Source organism: Urtica dioica, chromosome 1 (genome assembly GCF_054948205.1).
Source record: "Urtica dioica subsp. dioica isolate 48M chromosome 1, U.dioica_male_clone48M_v1_H2, whole genome shotgun sequence".
In the NCBI taxonomy this organism is placed as follows: Eukaryota; Viridiplantae; Streptophyta; class Magnoliopsida; order Rosales; family Urticaceae; genus Urtica; species Urtica dioica.
Window position 1 is genome coordinate 14,380,623 of NC_142756.1, and position 17,083 is coordinate 14,397,705.

The following is a 17,083-nucleotide window of genomic DNA, read 5'->3' on the forward strand; positions in this document are numbered from 1 at the left end:
TACTATTTGTTTTCTATTAGTTTTTATATTATAAGTTTTGCTTTTGTGTGTGTTGCGTTTTTTTTAATATCAGTATTTTAGTAATTAGTGTTAGATATGTCGAATAGGAAATACCCATCGGGATATGAAAAAATTCAAAAAAAAAAAAAATTAGAAAGCTTTGTTAAATCACAAAAAGGAGCAATTGAAAATTTTGTTTTAAGCAATAAAAAAGATCAAGCAAATTCAAGCAAAGAATCGAATGAAGAAATAAATGAAGAAGTATTAGGCGATAGCACTGACCCAATTGTAGAGAATACCCATGAAATTGAGAATACACTAGATGATAATGAAAATCAAGAAACTATTGATGACTTGAGTCGTATTTATGATCCGGGAAGATGGAAAAATTTAGATAACAAGTCAAAAAATTTAGTAATAGAGAAAGGTCCAATACGTGAAAGTGATATAATTTTTCCCAAAGATGAAAATTCTAGACACTTTGCAATTTCTCATTATGTAAGAAATTTATCAAATGGAGAGAAACATGATAGGAGATGGTTGGTTTATTCTAAAGATTTGGACAAAGTATATTGTTTTTGTTGCAAACTATTTGGTGTTAAACAATGTATGAGTCAACTAGGAAATGAAGGAACTAGAGATTGGAAACATCTTAGTTCTAAGTTGAAGAGTCACGAGACAAGCCATGAACATTTGATTAATATGAGTGCTTGATTTGATTTTCAAGTGGGGTTGTCTAAGAATAAAACAATTGACAAAGATGTCCAAGAAAAATTTAATAAAGAGAAGGAACATTGGAAAAATGTTTTAGTAAGAATCATAGCCATTGTGAAAAGTCTAGCAAAAAATAATTTGGCATTTCGTGGAAGTAATGAAAAAATATTTCAAGAGAACAATGGGAATTTTTTTAGCTTAATTGAAATGATTAGTGAATTTGACCCAATCATGAAAGAGCATATTCGTCGTATTCAAAATGTTGAAATTCACAATCATTACTTAGGACATAATATTCAAAATGAATTGATTCAAATATTAGCAAAAGAGGTGACACTACAAGAAATACTACATTTAGCGACGAACCTATTAGCGACGATTAAGTCGTCGCTAATAAATCGTTGCTAATAACCCTTTTAGCGACGATAAAATCGTTGCTAATTCTTTGGTGCGAAAAATATTGAAGTTTGGCGGCAAAGATAATTAGCGACGACTTAATCGTCGCTAATTCTTTTTTGTCGTCGCTAAGTTCGCGGGAAAATAATTAGCGACGAATTTATCGTCGCTAATTATTTCTGAATTCATTTAGCGACGACAAATTCGTCGCTAAAGATGTTGAATTAATTTCGAATTTTAAAGAGGGAAAAATCCCTCCAATTTAATTAAGACGAAAACATTTAGCGACGATTTTATCGTCGCTAAAGATTGTTTTATCGTCGCTATACAATTAGCGACGAAATAATCGTCGCTAAATGTTATCGAATTTTGACGAATTTTAAAGAGGGAAAAATCCCTCCCATGAAATTAAAACGAAATAATTTAGCGACGATAAAATCGTCGCTAACTGTATGAATTTTACTAATAGCGACGATTTCATCGTCGCTAAATGTCTGGTTCACGTAAGTTCATTTAGCGACGAACCTAAATCATTTAGCGACGAAAAAATCGTCGGTAAAGGTCTTTAAATACCAGAAACGCGACCCAGCTTCCCCATTCGCTCAGAAACCCTAAATTCTACTTTCTCTCTCTACTTTCTCCCTCCTCCGGTCTGTGCCTCGTCCGCCGTGTGTCGCCGACGCTCCTCCGCCGTGTGCCTCGCCGGTAAGTCTCTCTCCTCACTACTTCTCTCTCTCTCCTCACATCTCTCTCCTAAAGTCCCTCTCTCTCCCATTACAGCTCATCCTCCGCCGCTCCTCCGCCGCTCCGCCGCCGACGCCGACGCCGCTCCACCACCGACGCCGACGCCGCTCCCCTTCTCTGGCCGCGCGCGCTCCTCTTGATCTTGATCGGTAAGTTTTTTTTTTAAAAACTATATATATATATATATATATATATATATATATATATATATATATTAGTTAGTTAGTTATAGGATTAATATATATTAGTTATAAATTTATGTATATATTAGTTATATATTAGTTGTATATGATTAATATATATAGGATTATAAACTTTAGTTATAAATTTATTTTAATTAGTTATAGGATTATAAACTTTAGTTATATATTTGTTATAAATTAGTTATAAATGAATTATATAATTTTAGTTATAAATGTTTGTTATATATTTTTTAGTTATAATTTTAGTTATAAATGAATATATAAGTATAAATTAGTTATAAACTTTTGTTATATATTTGTTATAAATTAGTTATAAATGAATTATATAATTTTAGTTATAAATGTTTGTTATATATTTTTTAGTTATAAATGAATTATATAAGTATAAATTAGTTATAAATGAATTATATATTTTTAGTTTAGAAATTTGTTAGAATTTATATTTTTAGAATTATATATTTGTTATACCAAATATAAATTTTATAAATTATAAACGAATTATAAATATTTGTTATAAATTTTATAAATTATAAATGAATTATATATTTGTTATAAATTTTATATTTGGTAAAATTATGTAAAAACAATTAGTTAGTTTATGTAAATTAAATGGAATTGTATTTAATTCTTGTTAGAAATGATTAAAAATGTGAAATTAATTAGTTGATTTGGATTATGAATTTTAATAATCGAACTACTGAGGTTGGATTTATTGTTAGTTTTAGGATGTTTCTATGCAGGTTTTAAAGTTAAAGGCTTGATGCCGGGTTGTTAAGTTTATAGGGGAGGTTCTACCGAAATTTCGGTAGGATCGATCGTGAAATTATAAAATAAAATCCGAAAACTACTAAATTTTGAAATGTTCAATCTATAGGTAAAATGAGTTATCCAAATAGGAATTGGATAATCGAGGACCAACGTTTAAGCGTTGAGTTTGCGGCTGGCATGACAGAGTTCATGGCAATGGCCCGACAACACGTAAATGTCGAAGGACGAGTTAAGTGTCCATGCAAGAGGTGTAACAACGTGTTGATGCAAAAAATTCCTGATATAGAGAATCATCTCTTTATCAGAGGATTTAAGAGGAATTACACGAGGTGGAACTTTCACGGGGAGGAAGAAGATGACGTAATGCAGTATCAGACGGAGTACAGAGGAGGAGGGATGTTTGATGCTGTACACGATATCTTAGATCACAACGACGTAGACGGTGACGATGACAGTATTGACCCGAATGCAGAATACCAGAGTGGACAGTTCGATGACCTTTTCAGCGACCTGAACACAGAATTATGGCCGGGTTGTACGGAGTATTCGTCACTCTCATTTGTTGTCACGTTGATGCATTTGAAAGTGATGAACAAGTGGACGAATAAGTCGTTTGATCAGCTTCTGAAAGTACTGAAAAAATCTCATCCGATCGACAACACGATTCCAGAGTCACATTATGAAGCAAAGGCGAAATTGCGTCGATTTGGTATGGGTTACGAGTCGATTCACGTTTGCAAACACGATTGCGCGTTGTTTTGGAAGGACAACGCCAATCTAGACGAGTGTCCAGTTTGTAATGAGAGCCGGTGGCTGATGAAAGACGGTGGAAAAAAAGTAGCGCATAAAGTGTTGCGCTACTTTCCACTGAAAGATCGACTTAAGCGACTGTACGCGAGTCGGCACACAGCTCTAGAGATGCAGTGGCACGAGAATGAACGCATTAAAGAGGATGGTGTACTGCGACATCCTGCTGACGGAGCAACGTGGAAGGAGATCGACCGAAAATATCCCATGTTTGCGGCAGAACCGAGGAACGTCCGGCTTGGACTTGCCGCCGATGGTTTCAACCCATTTGGTGACATGAGTTTATCGTACAGTATGTGGCCGGTAGTCTTGACTGCGTACAATTTACCGCCGTGGTTGTGCATGAAAACATCGTACTTGATGTTAACATTGCTTATACCAGGTCGTAGTGCGCCGGGTAAAGACATGGATGTTTTCTTACGACCGCTGATTGATGAGCTGAAGGAATTGTGGGAAACCGGTGTTGTGTTGAGAGATGGTTCGACCGGTGAGCTATTCAGGTTGTTTTCCGTACTTCTATGGACGGTGAATGATTTTCCAGCGAGAAGCAGTTTGTCGGGATGGAGTGGTCAAGGGTACCTTGCTTGTCCGACGTGTAACAACGACACACCATCTTTCAAGGCTCGAAACAAGATTGTTTACTGCGATCATCGTCGATTCTTGCCGTTGTTACACCCGATGAGGAAGAGCAAACTGTACAAGGTACGAAATGAGAAACGACCACCACCAGTGAGAAAATCAGCGAGCGATATACTTCGACAATTGCGATTAGTGGGAGATGCAACCCCGGGGAAGCACCCTGACTTCGGCGGGAAGAAACGAAAGCGCGATGCGAGTGAGCTGAATTGGACAAAGAAAAGTATTTTCTTCGAGTTGCCGTATTGGTCGAGTCTTACGCTGAAGCATAACCTCGATGTAATGCATATAGAAAAGAATGTATGCGACAATCTTCTGGGTACCTTGCTGAACATCGAGGGGAAGACGAAAGACACAGATAAGGCGCGGTTGACTTTGGCGGACTGGAACATAAGGCACGAGCTTCATTTATACCAAGAAGGAGATAGATGGATGAAACCGCCTTCGTCATACACTCTGACACCTTCAGAACGGAAGCGGTTTACTGAGTTCTTGAGATCTGTCAGATTTCCCGATGGTTTTGCGGGGAATTTGAAGAAGAATGTTACCGCGGATGGGACGTTGACGGGTTTGAAGTCTCACGATTGTCACGTGATTATGCAGCGCCTATTGGCTCCTGCTATTCGTCCTTTTCTGGAGCGAACAATTCGAGATGCCATAATAGAGCTCTGCAACTTCTTCAGACTTATTTGCTCTAGAACGCTGGTAATTTCAGACATTGAGAAGGCGCAAGAGGATGTGAAGCTTATATTGTGTAAGTTGGAACGAATTTTCCCGCCTGATTTCTTCACAATCATGGTTCATTTGGTAATGCATCTACCGGAGGAGGCAATTAACGGAGGTCCAGTTCATATGCGGTGGATGTACCCATTTGAGAGATACCTTGGAACGCTCAAGAACTTTGTGCGTAATCGAGCTAGACCAGAGGGTTCAATTGCCGAAGCCTATGTTGTAGATGAAGCATTGACATTCTGCTCAAGGTATCTAGAAGGCGTTGAGAATCGTTTCAACATGCCCCAACGAACAGACGTCGCGTCTAACTTCGAAGGTGTCGAACGGGAGTTATCGGTGTTTCAGTCATCAAGTTGTCGGCCTTACGGGAAGATGACCACGATACGCTTAGATGAGAATATACGATTGCTCGCTGAGTGGTACATTTTACGAAATTGTCCCGAAATTGACGATTTCGTGAGGTAAATGAGTGAAATAAATGAACTTGAATTATATTTATACGAAGTGATGTATTAAATGAACATGAATTTTATTTCAGTGAACACATAGATCTCATGGAATTAGAAGGTCGGCCAGATGTTGAAGAAGCGCATCGACTTGAGTTCCCAAAGTGGTTTTGGGAAAAGGTATTTCACTACCAAACTCAAAAAATATGAGATAATTACTAACCGACTCGTTAATGGTTGTATGTAGGTATTTCGCATGAGCCAAGACGGATTATCCGTTACCTCCGAATTATATGCATTGGCATTGGGACCACATTTCGCACCACAGACGTATCCGTGTTGTGTAGTGAACGGGGTTAAATTTATCTCTCGTCAACGTGATAGCAGAAGAACAACTCAGAATAGCGGGGTATGTGTACCAAGTGAAGGAGGTCACGACTTCTACGGTCAAGTAGAAAACGTCATTGTCTTGACGTATCAGAACAATTGTCGCGTCGTCTTATTTCAATGTTGTTGGTTCGGTGATCAAGATCCGAGGAAAAGGACACGCAACGACAATAACTTGACAAGCGTGTATGTGGCAAAAGAATGGTACAAAGACGAGCCATTTATTTTGGCAACTCAAGCGAAACAAGTTTTCTACTTGGAAGATAACTTGAATGGTCCTGATTGGCGAATCGTCGAAGAGTGTAATCATCGAAATGTGTGGGATCTTCCTGATATTGACCTCATTCTTGGTCAATCTTCGTCTTCAGTTCAGTTGTCAGTAGAACCGTTAGATTTAGATTCACTGTCAACGCGTCATCAGTCTGCGATACCAGAGCCCGTGAGCAACGACGCAGTGAACTTGTTGGAGAATATTGAAGAAGAAGAGTTTATCGATGATGAAGAAACTGAGGACGAAGATTTGATGGAAGAAGATGATTTGTCAGACGACGATGATTGATAGTATATAACGTTTTTCATTTACTTACTAAATTAACTGATTTAAATCATTAAGAATGCATAACCAAATAATTTTTTTTTTGAATTTCAGATGGCTGCGGCTACAGGAGCTGGAGGCAGCGGAGGCGGGGATGACTTCTTAGCCCGTCTCCCGAATTATTGCCAGTCGGCGCCCGTACGTGATGGCGTCGAAGAAGAAGACGAGGATATCGAACCGGCCGTGCGTGGGCCGACGGTCGGGCTTCGATCTGAGCGTGCACGGCGCCCCGGGGTGAAGGAAGTCGTTATTTATAACGAGGACTTTCAGTCGTTCTTGTAGCCAGAGCGCGAGATGGATCCGGATCTCGCGACGTTCGCGAACACGCTCGGGTTGGTCGTCCGAGACAAGATCTCGCCTACGGTCCCAAGGTGGACGAATGCGAACGTGGGGCCGGCGAAGGAGGCCGAGATCCGAGCAGCGATTCGAGACAAGTACGACATTCGAGTCGATGGTGATGCAACCGGGAAGAAGAAGGCGATTGTCGATGCGGCAATCATTCGAGACGCGAAGACTCGTCTTCGCGATTGGAGGCATACATTGCGGTCGTGGTTCGACATCGACTGCAAGAGCAGCGTACAGGTGGCGCGGTCGCTGAAACCGAAGACCGTTAAGCTCGACACCGAATGGGAGACGCTGATACAACGATATACGAGCGATGAATTTAAGGTAATATCGAATCATTTACGTTACTCGAATGTTTATTAAACGATTTGTTATTTACGTGTACGTTTACTTATATTACAACAGGCTATACAAGCGAAGAATAAGGCGAATCGCGCGAAGAAGAAGACGAAGACTCGACAGGGGACGATTGGGTTTTCGACCCACCGCATGAAAAACGTAAGTTTTATGTTTATATGATACATCAAATCGTTAAAATTATCTAACACTTGAAGTTTTGTTTACATGCAGAAGAGCGTCGAGACAGGCGCATTCGAGAGCTTGTTTGCGAACTACAAGCGCCAACATCAGTCCGACAAGTCTGAATGGCTGACTCCTGAAGCCTCCGCACGTTATGTAAGTTTACATTTATTTTTCTTATTTTTCGATTAATATATACTAACTAGTTAATTATATCAGGATCGACTGGTCGCTAGGTTCAACACGTTGCGAGCGGAGGCTGAGCACCAAGGAGCGGACGTTGATATTTCCGTTCTAGAGCAGCAGGCGATCCGCGATATTATGGGTTCGCGGACTGATCACTTGACCGGCGTCGGACGTTTGGTGCCACAGGGAGCACGGATGGCGGCTGAAGTCGCCGAAGTCTACGGTTCGGAGGCTGGGACGTCGCAACCAGGATATGTCTCGCAGGAGGTGTTGGCATCGACCCTCGCCGCGTTCGCCGAGACAATACAGAGTCAGGTGCCCGGCCTCAACCTTAGCTCGTTCATGTCCCAATTTCCGCAGAGTTCGCAGCAGGCTCCGTCATCCCACAACCAGCAGACTCCGACGGCCGACGTCCACACTCCGACGCCCGACGTCCGCACTCCGACGGGCGGCCAGCAAAGGACTCCCGACGCCAGCCAGCAGACGACGCCCGGCGGACCAAGTCAGTCTACTCCGACGCCGCAGCCTGCAGAACTTCAGCGCCAGCAGAAGAGCGTTTCTCGTCGAGGAGGGGGAAAACGAGTGGCAGGACGACAAAGCAAACGTCGCGACTAGTGGTTTATTAGTTGTTTTGTGTATTTATTATTTACATATTTCTCGATAACCGAAAACGTACGTAACCGGATTTTATATAGTTGTTGATTTGGATAATATAATTTAGTTTTTATATGATTTTTCATTTTAGAATTTCACAACAAAAAAACCGTAAAAAATAAATAATTAACGACGAAAAAAAAATTATAATAATAATAATTAGCGACGATAAAATCTTCGCTAAATATCATTCACACAACGTTTTAGCGACGACTTTGTCGTCGCTAATTGGCGCGGGAAAAATTCCCGCGTGAATTAGCGACGACAAAATCGTCGCTAAAACTCTGTTTCACAACGAAAAAACTTCTCGTCACAACATTTAGCGACGACTTTGTCGTCGCTAATTGACGCGGGATTTTTTCCCGCGGTAATTAGCGATGACAAATTCGTCGCTAATTGTCTGTTTCAAAATGAAAAAAAAACTTCTGGTTACAACATTTACGGACGATTTTATCGTCGCTAATATCGTCGCTAAATATTTACCGACGATTAAATCGTCGCTAAATATATTTAGGCACGGCGAATTAGCGACGATTTTTATCGTCGCTAATATCGTCGCTAAATACATTTAGCGACGATTTCAGGGTTATTACCGACGAATAAAATCGTCGGTAAATGTTGTAAATGTTGTAGTGTGAAAAATACAATTTTGAAAAAAATAAAAGCGGCTAAATACTACTCTATTATTCTTTATTGTACTCCGGATGTAAGCCATCAAGAAAAAATGACTATGATATTAAGGTGCGTCGATATTTCTACAAATCCTATTATGATTCAAGAATATTTTTTAGGATTTCTAAATGTAGACGACACTTCCGGAAAAGGACTTTTTGATGAGCTTGTGGAAGAACTTAAATGTTTAGGGTTTGATATACAATGTGCAAGAGGTCAAGGATATGATAATGGATCTAACATGAAAGGAAAAAATCAAGGTGTGCAAAAAAGATTATTAGATGTAAATCCTAGAGCATTATATACTCCTTGTGGTTGTCATAGTCTTAATCTAGTCATTTGTGATGTTGCAAACTCTTGTGTTAGGGCCGTATCTTTTTTTGGAGTTCTTCAACGAATTTATTCATTATTTTCTTCTTCTCCCAAACGATGAAATTTTTTGAAAAATAATATATCTAATCTTACAGTCAAGTCACTATCACTAACTCGTTGGGAAAGTCGTATTGAAAATGTTAAAGCAATTAAATTTCAAGCACCTAAAAATCGAGATGCTTTATTTGAGTTAGAAGAAACAAGTGAAGATCCCAAAATAAAGAATGAATCTAAATGTCTAGCAATATATGAATTGGAGGATTTTGAATTTTTGTTAGGTATGACTATTTGGTATGATATTTTGTTTGTTGTCAATTCGGTTAGCAAAAACTTTCAAAGTCAAGATATTCATATCGACGATGCTATAGATCAACTAAAAGGCCTTGTTTCTTTTTTTGAAAATTATCGTGAAAATGGATTTGTATCTGCTATGATTTCCGCAAAAGAAATTTCAAATGAGATGAAGATAGATCCTAAATTTCGTCAAAAAAAGAGTTATCCGTAGAAAAAAAACATTTTGAAGAAAATGATGTTGATGATAACATAAGATCTCCCGAGGAGTTATTTAGGGTCGAGTATTTTATTTTTATGGTTGATCAAGTAATAACTTCTCTTAGAACTAGATTTGAACAATTTAAAGTATTTGAAAATCTATTTGGTTTTTTGTTTAACTTTAAAAAACTTAAGCTATTAGATGAAGATACTTTGAAAAAATGTTATTTGAATCTTGAATGTTTTTTAAGGTATGATGGAAATTCTTATTTAGATTGTTTGGATTTATTTTCTGAATTAAAGGTTTTAAGGGAAGTTTTTCAAAAGGATGATAACAATTCGATGGAAATACTTAATTATATTAAGCATATTGATTCTTTTCCTAATGCTTATGTTGCTTATAGAATAATGTTGACTATTCATGTTTTTGTTGCTTTCGCAGAGAGAAGTTTTTCCAAGTTGAAGTTGATAAAGTCTTATTTGAGGTCATCTATGTGTCAAGAAAGACTTAGTGGACTTGCTATTTTGTCAGTTGAAAAAGAGTTGTTAGACAAACTTGAGTATAAAGATTTCATTTCTGAATTTGCATCTCAAAAAGCAAGAAAAATGGATTTTGTGTAATTTTCTTGCTTTCTATTTTGTCATTAAATATAATTATAAAAGGCCCTCATTTTTCTTCTCGCCCAAGGCCCCCAATTTCTTTGAGCCGGCTCTGCATATCACCTTAGTTATATCAGGTACATTGCTTTATGGCATTTGGCTATTTGCACTTTTTTAAGTCTCAAAGGTTCCTTAAGCATATCACAATAGGATATAATATTTTTTTAATTTGAACTCCAACAAAGTCACATCAAAGCATGAAAACTCACACAAAAACTATATTTGTGGATAAATTATTTGAGAGAGAGGGAGAAAGATATTTGAATGAGAAGTGAAAATTTATAGAAATTCGTACACGCTTATATTAACATCAGATAATCGCATACGACATGATTGTAGAAATCTTGATGAAATTTGTAGTTTCTGTTTAGCTATGTGTAATTTTTGAAGTCTTGAAGCTTACTCAAATGTCCACAATTAGAATACGAAAAATTTAAATTTGAACTCCAAGTAACTGTTGGATATTTTACAGGACAGTCGCAAAAACAACATGACTGTTAGCAAAACAAGTTATATATCCGAATAAAGTATAGTTAGAAAAATTATTAGATATAGCCAACTGCGCCACTAGCACTTCTATGCCAGACCAAATTGTTGTGCGAGCCACGCATGAGGTAGTGTCAAGCTACACTCTCTTTGCTTCATAGTTAGTAATGTTGATCGATATCCTTCCATTATTTATCTCCTCTATGAAACTCTTTCTAAACATCTCATTTTTATTCAACAATTTACAATCAGATTTCAAAATATAAATCATTCAACTTCCATAATAATATTTTTCAGAGGCAAGCTAGGTTGGCTAATTTTTCATCTACTAACAAGCAACTCTACACCTAATTCCTTAATTGTAAATTTAAACCAACACAGTGCGAAATATTAAATCAAACAAACAAAAAAAATATCATTAGAATTAACCAATGAAAATAACAAATAAGTAACTATGAAATCAAACTCAAAATGGATTTTCTTCAACACTAGTCTGAATAATCAGAATTAGCTCTCTCTCGTTGCTCTCCTCTTATTCGATTCACATTTTCCTTGCTCACGTCTTTGTATTTCTTCCATTCATCTTCGCTTAAGCCATGAAACTCTTCCTTGAATTCTTGAATTCTTGAATCAGGAGTTGGCTCCTTGAAGCGCCTTTGTTTCTTTGCACGCGTCACCATATTTTCTTCAATTTAATTAAGTCACGATAATAGTGTATTAAAGACGTCGAGTTTTCCAGTTTTAGTAATGGATTAACATCATTAATTTGATTTGATTCAACTCGAATGCACGATCATCAAAACCGAAGTTAAGTTGAAAGATTTACGATTTGGATTGGAAACAATCTAGATTTTTTCAAATTTTGACGAAACAATTTTGTCAAGTGACAATTTATTAGTTTAAGAGTTACAGTTGTCATGAACACATTTTTAAAGTAATAAGAGTTAGACATATAGCTCAGTTATATTAAAAATAACTCAAATTAAATCAAGACGCATCAGCGTATTACAAAAATATAGATATGAGTCGAAGTATTTCTTCAATATTTGAATAATACAATTATAATTCTAATTGATGATAATCATTTTATACGATTTTTTATGTAAAATTTGTTGTAACTAGCCAAGTTTGTCATTCTTATTGGGGGAATAGCCCAAGTTTCATTTTATTAAGCAAATAGCCCATATTTTTTGCTCAGACCATAATGCCCTTGGCAAATTCGCGAATTTGTCAATTTAATTAACCTACTGGAGTGAGTTAGGTTAATTAATTAACTTATTGGTTGAATATTAGTTTAGGTTCTGATTTTTTTGTGAGTAAAATTAATTTACTAAATGATTGAATTTGGGATTAGGTTAATTAATTGAATGCTTTGAATATCAATTGACTTAAGTTATGATTTTTGTAATTTTTTGTGAATTTCAATCATTCACGAATCAGTTAATTAATTAACCTAACTCACTCCAGTAGGTTAATTAAATTAACCGATTCGCGAATTTACAAAGTGCCTCTCCTCAACCCCCTCCATCGCCGCCGATTTCCTCTCCGCCGCCGATTCCTCTAAATTCGGAATTAGGTTAATTAATTGAATGCTTTGAATATCAATTGACTTAAGTTATGATTTTTGTAAATTTGTTGTGAATTTCAAATCATTCACGAATCAATTAATTAATTAACATAACTCACTCCAGTAGGTTAATTAAATTAACCGATTCGCGAATTTACAAAGTGTCTCTCCTCAATCCCTTCCATCGCCGCTGATTTCCTCTCCGCCGCCGATTCCTCTCCCCCCGCCGATTTTCGAGTCAATCTGAGCCGTCGTCGCCATCGAGATTCGTACCTTCCCTGCGCCGCCAAGCAGCAGATCGCCTTCCCTTCTTTGTCTTGTTCCTCGGCGCCGTGGTCGAGCTGGTTCGTTCCGGTGCATGAACGACGGAGATGATTGGCGGCGCAGTCTCCAGCTTGCTCACTCTTAGCCGCCGCGTCTCCGGCGAGACTTTTTGGCTGCTGGTTTCCGGCGAGGACGACGCCATCGGAGGTGGTTAGGGTTTCGGAGCTGGTTTAGGTTTGGGAAATTTTGGATATCTGATTGAAGTTTTGCCTCTTATATACAAGGGTAATTTAGGTAGTGAAATATTAATTTGGTTATTCACATAATTTATTCAAACTTTGGCTATTCTCCTAATATTGGTGGTTTGATTGGGCTAGTATGCTTAGTCTCCCATTTTTTATTCTCCTAAAAACAATTCGGTTGCAAAGGATGAGATTTTTTTGTTTGCTTACAACCCTTCGGATGAGATTGAATGTGATAAATTACCAACATCGCTCGTGTTTTATTTTCTCAAGTTAAACTAGTTGACTAATATCCCGAAACCGAAACTATCACTTTTTATTATTATAACATTTTTCTTGTTCTCTTTAAATTCTTTTTATATCCTATTGGCAGAATCATTATCATCTAAGCTATTGCTCCATTATACCCACATCCGAATTCTCTATCAATTTATTATACACGTAGTCATACACGTGGCAAGACTATAAATAAGGCATTTAAATTTTTGAAGAAGAGCCAGAAATAATAACACACAAAAAAAATACAAAAAGAAAGTGAAATAGTAAATGATGTAAAGTTAACCGTGGTTTAAACCATAGTGGAGTCCGCAAATGACGGAAGGCTAACCATGGTTAAGAAACCGGTTAGCTCTTTTTGGCTTTGCTTCTTCTTTAGCTTTAGCAGTATAATAAAAATAAAATCGATAGACACGGACAAAGAGATTAGCAAGTTGCTATAAAACAACCATATCAATATCATTAAAATAAATAATATTAAATAAAAGACCCTTTTATATAAATAATTTTTTTTTGTTGTAGACGGTACACTTATATATTTATCTTAATATCGCCATCTCTCATTCAATCTCTCTCTCTCTCTCTCTCTCTATTGCTACACAGGAACGACCATAGAAGTAGAACTACACAGCTAGATTTATGTAAGTCTCTTCGTACTTGCGTATTTCTTTCTTTGTTTTCGTTGGACAAATGGAATTTTTTTTTTTAAATGAGGGGAAATTGAGGCTAACTGTGCTTGGATCTCTGTTATCAGTGTTTTATTTCTATTTTTGTGCTTTGGATATCTGCATTTATTTTCGTTGATTTATGGATCGAGAAATTTGGCTTTTTTCTTGCTTGCTTTATTTTATTATCAAAGACAGTTTAGCTTTATTACTTATGAGCTGTTTTTATGGTTGATCTGACTTTTTCTTAATAATCACTTTATTTGGGACATTGCCGAGGCCTCAACTCTCAACTTTTTATGGTAGATCTCGAATGATCCAAAGATCAGATATGAATATGTGACCGATCTTCCTCTTATGATATGTATATTTATATTTTGGAATTATGTGGTGTCTGTGATTAAAAATGCAATTCAAAGGTAATAATTGGGGGTTTTATTTCATCCGATCCTTTGTTGATTTACTTTCTTTTTTGTGTGGATAAAACTAAAAGGACCAGAACAAATTATGGAAATTTCTTTTTGGTGTTTGGCCTTTTAAAGCTGTGGCTATGTGGTCTGAATCTGAGTATTAGCCCCAATTTCTCCATAGAAAGAAATACCAAAAAATCTGTGTAAAGAGAACAAAAAAAGGTTCACATGAAAGTTTTTTTTGTTTTAGTCTGAAATTCTGACTCCTTTTGTATCTCTTTCAGGTCATGAGATGAGACAATCACCTTCTTCATCAACACCACATTGACACAAACAAAAACATCAAATCTCATCAACTAATTTTAGATTAATTCAGTAATCAATGGGACTCTCAAGCCTCCCAGCTCCGTCCGAAGGAGTCCTTTGCATTCTGCTGATGAACACAGCTCTGTCATTTTCGATCTTCAAAGGCTTACTCAGGGCAATCCTTCACATAATCGGCGTCGGAATCTCGGCCGCGCCGGCCGCGGCTCCTCCGCCCCAGTCCACCGCCGCCCAATCACAGCCCGCCACGTCAGCGGCGCGTCCGAAGTACTCCGCGGCGTCGTGCGTGACAGAGCTGTTTCGGAGCCGAGTTCCGACGGTGAGGTTCGGGGAGATCGACCGGCGAGATCACGTGGACGGTTGCTCGGTTTGCTTGACGGAGTTCGAGTCGGAGTCGGAGATCAACCACGTGGCGTGTGGACACGTGTTCCACAGGGTGTGCCTCGAGAAGTGGCTCGACGTCAATCGCTGGAGCATCACTTGCCCTCTCTGCAGGACTCCATTGATGATTATGATGCCCGAGGAACACCCTTCTTACTCTTTCGGTTACACTTTTGATGAAGAAGAAGAAGAAGAAGATTATTGATAGGTCTTCTCACTTTGGGTTTGGGTTCCTCGTCTTCATTAGTGTACAGCTAATGTGTTTAGTATGTAGAGAGGTATATTTAGGATCTATATATATATATATGTATATATATATATATATATATATCATGTTTTATTGTGTATATGAAATGAAATGCTGTGTCTGAGTGAGAGATTCAGAACGAAAAAGCTTTGACCTTGGATGTTTTTTTTTTTTTTTTTTTTGGTGGTGTTGGCTCTTTCTTTCTTATTAGAAGAGACCAAATGAAAATTCCGTTGTACATATTTTTTGAGAGCCTCTCTCTTTTGTGAATCATGGTGTCTCTCTTATGAGCTTTTAGGAGCTATGTTGCTTTCTTTTTTTTTTACTGATTTTTTTTTTTTTTTTGTTAATGCGGGATTTCATGTAGAACTGGAACTATTTTGAGATTTTGTCCGTTTGGTGGTGTTATTGTGGGTTTGTTGTTTGTACCTGAACTTTATTGGGTTTATTTTTTCTGGAGTTTTTTTTTAGTCAATCTTGTCTATTTGAAATACTTGATCCATAGTTGGACTTGTTTCTAATGGTCAATCTAAGTTATTGCTGGAGTGCATTTATTTATTTCTCAATAATACAGAGCTTCCAAGTTCCACCAGTGATATCGTGTATTTTCTTTTTCAATTTTAATATCAAAACAACCACCTCGTGAAAGGAAGAATATTTCATGATTGTAACGTTTAGGGTGGTCCTTGCTTGCTTATTGTGTTTGTGTGTGTGTGTGTGTTTTTTTTTTTTTTTGCTCACAAAATTTTATGATTTGTGTGTGTACATGCTATTGCAATTTTGTTGACTTTTCCATTATATATGAAAAGGGAAAGGCCTATTTTTCGCTTTTGCTTTCTGGCTCAATGCAATGAACACTCCCACAACTCTGTATATGTGTGTGTGTATTTATTATTTGGGAAGACTTGTCTTGCCACTAAATACATGTTGGTGAAGTAATTCAGACTGAGACTTGGGTTTTAGTGAAACTTCTATCAATGCTCAGTATTTCACTGCCTTTATTTGTTTTGTTTGTCGTAATTCAAGCTTGTTATACCCTGCTTCTTTTGCAGCAAAAAAAACTTGTATTATACCCTGCAGTTTTTTGTTTTGGGGCCAGAATCAGACTTAAAAAATTCCAGCTTGCATATACATTTTTTTGGTCCCCCAATATATGATTTGTCTTTACTTTTGCAGTATAAAAGGAGAGTTTATTTTAGCGTAAATATTATTTGTAAAACAGTCCTCAATGCTATTAATTTATGGATCCCAGCCTCTTTTTGAAAAATAAACAAAATTTCATCTTATTAAGAAAATAGTACACCAGATCGAAGTAGATTAAATTAACTAAAACAGTTTATTCAATTTACTTCGGTCTGGTAAGTTATTTTCCGTTGTATCCTTGACCTTAACAAAACCCCTAAATTGTTTACCTCGCCGAACCGGAATGTCCAAGGAGAGCAATTCCACACTCGTGTTTCCCGACCCACTGTAGGAAAAAATCCAACTCAGACTAACCCACAGATTCCCTCAAAACTAAAACCCTCAGACTCACACAAACTCCAGCAGAAGAAAATCAAGCAAAAACCCAAATTTCCGATTCGAAAACAGACCTAAACACCCACAGAGGCACTAAGACGGCAGAAAAGCGGGAAAGAAAACCCTACTCTGCTAGAGAGAAAACCCTACCAATTTCTTCATTATTTTTTCCTCATTTCATTAAACTAACTTGCCATCCCTCTTAATTGGAGACACGAATTTTTGACCGAATTTCATTAAACTAAGTCTATAAAAGATTAATAAAGTAGCAAACTTACTCATTTTTTACCGAATTCAACCAATTGGAGACACGAAAGGATGAGAAAATGAGAGAGAATTAGAGATCTGAGAAAAGAATGAATGAAATAGGGGTTA

General features: G+C 37.3%; 1 protein-coding gene across 1 annotated transcript; it reads left to right on the forward strand.

Moving 5' to 3' along the window:
• Positions 1–13,665: 13,665 nt before the first annotated feature.
• Positions 13,666–15,795, forward strand: XERICO (RING/U-box superfamily protein). Its single transcript, XM_089613316.1, has 2 exons — positions 13,666–13,804; positions 14,523–15,795. Exon 2 carries the CDS (start codon positions 14,621–14,623, stop codon positions 15,146–15,148), a length of 528 nt encoding a protein of 175 aa, XP_089469442.1. The 5' UTR covers positions 13,666–13,804; positions 14,523–14,620; the 3' UTR covers positions 15,149–15,795.
• Positions 15,796–17,083: the final 1,288 nt, after the last annotated feature.

Excerpts from the sequence above, each read along its gene's own strand:
- XERICO (XM_089613316.1), top strand. The coding sequence starts at position 14,621 with ATGGGACTCTCAAGCCTCCCAGCTCCGTCCGAAGGAGTCCTTTGCATT.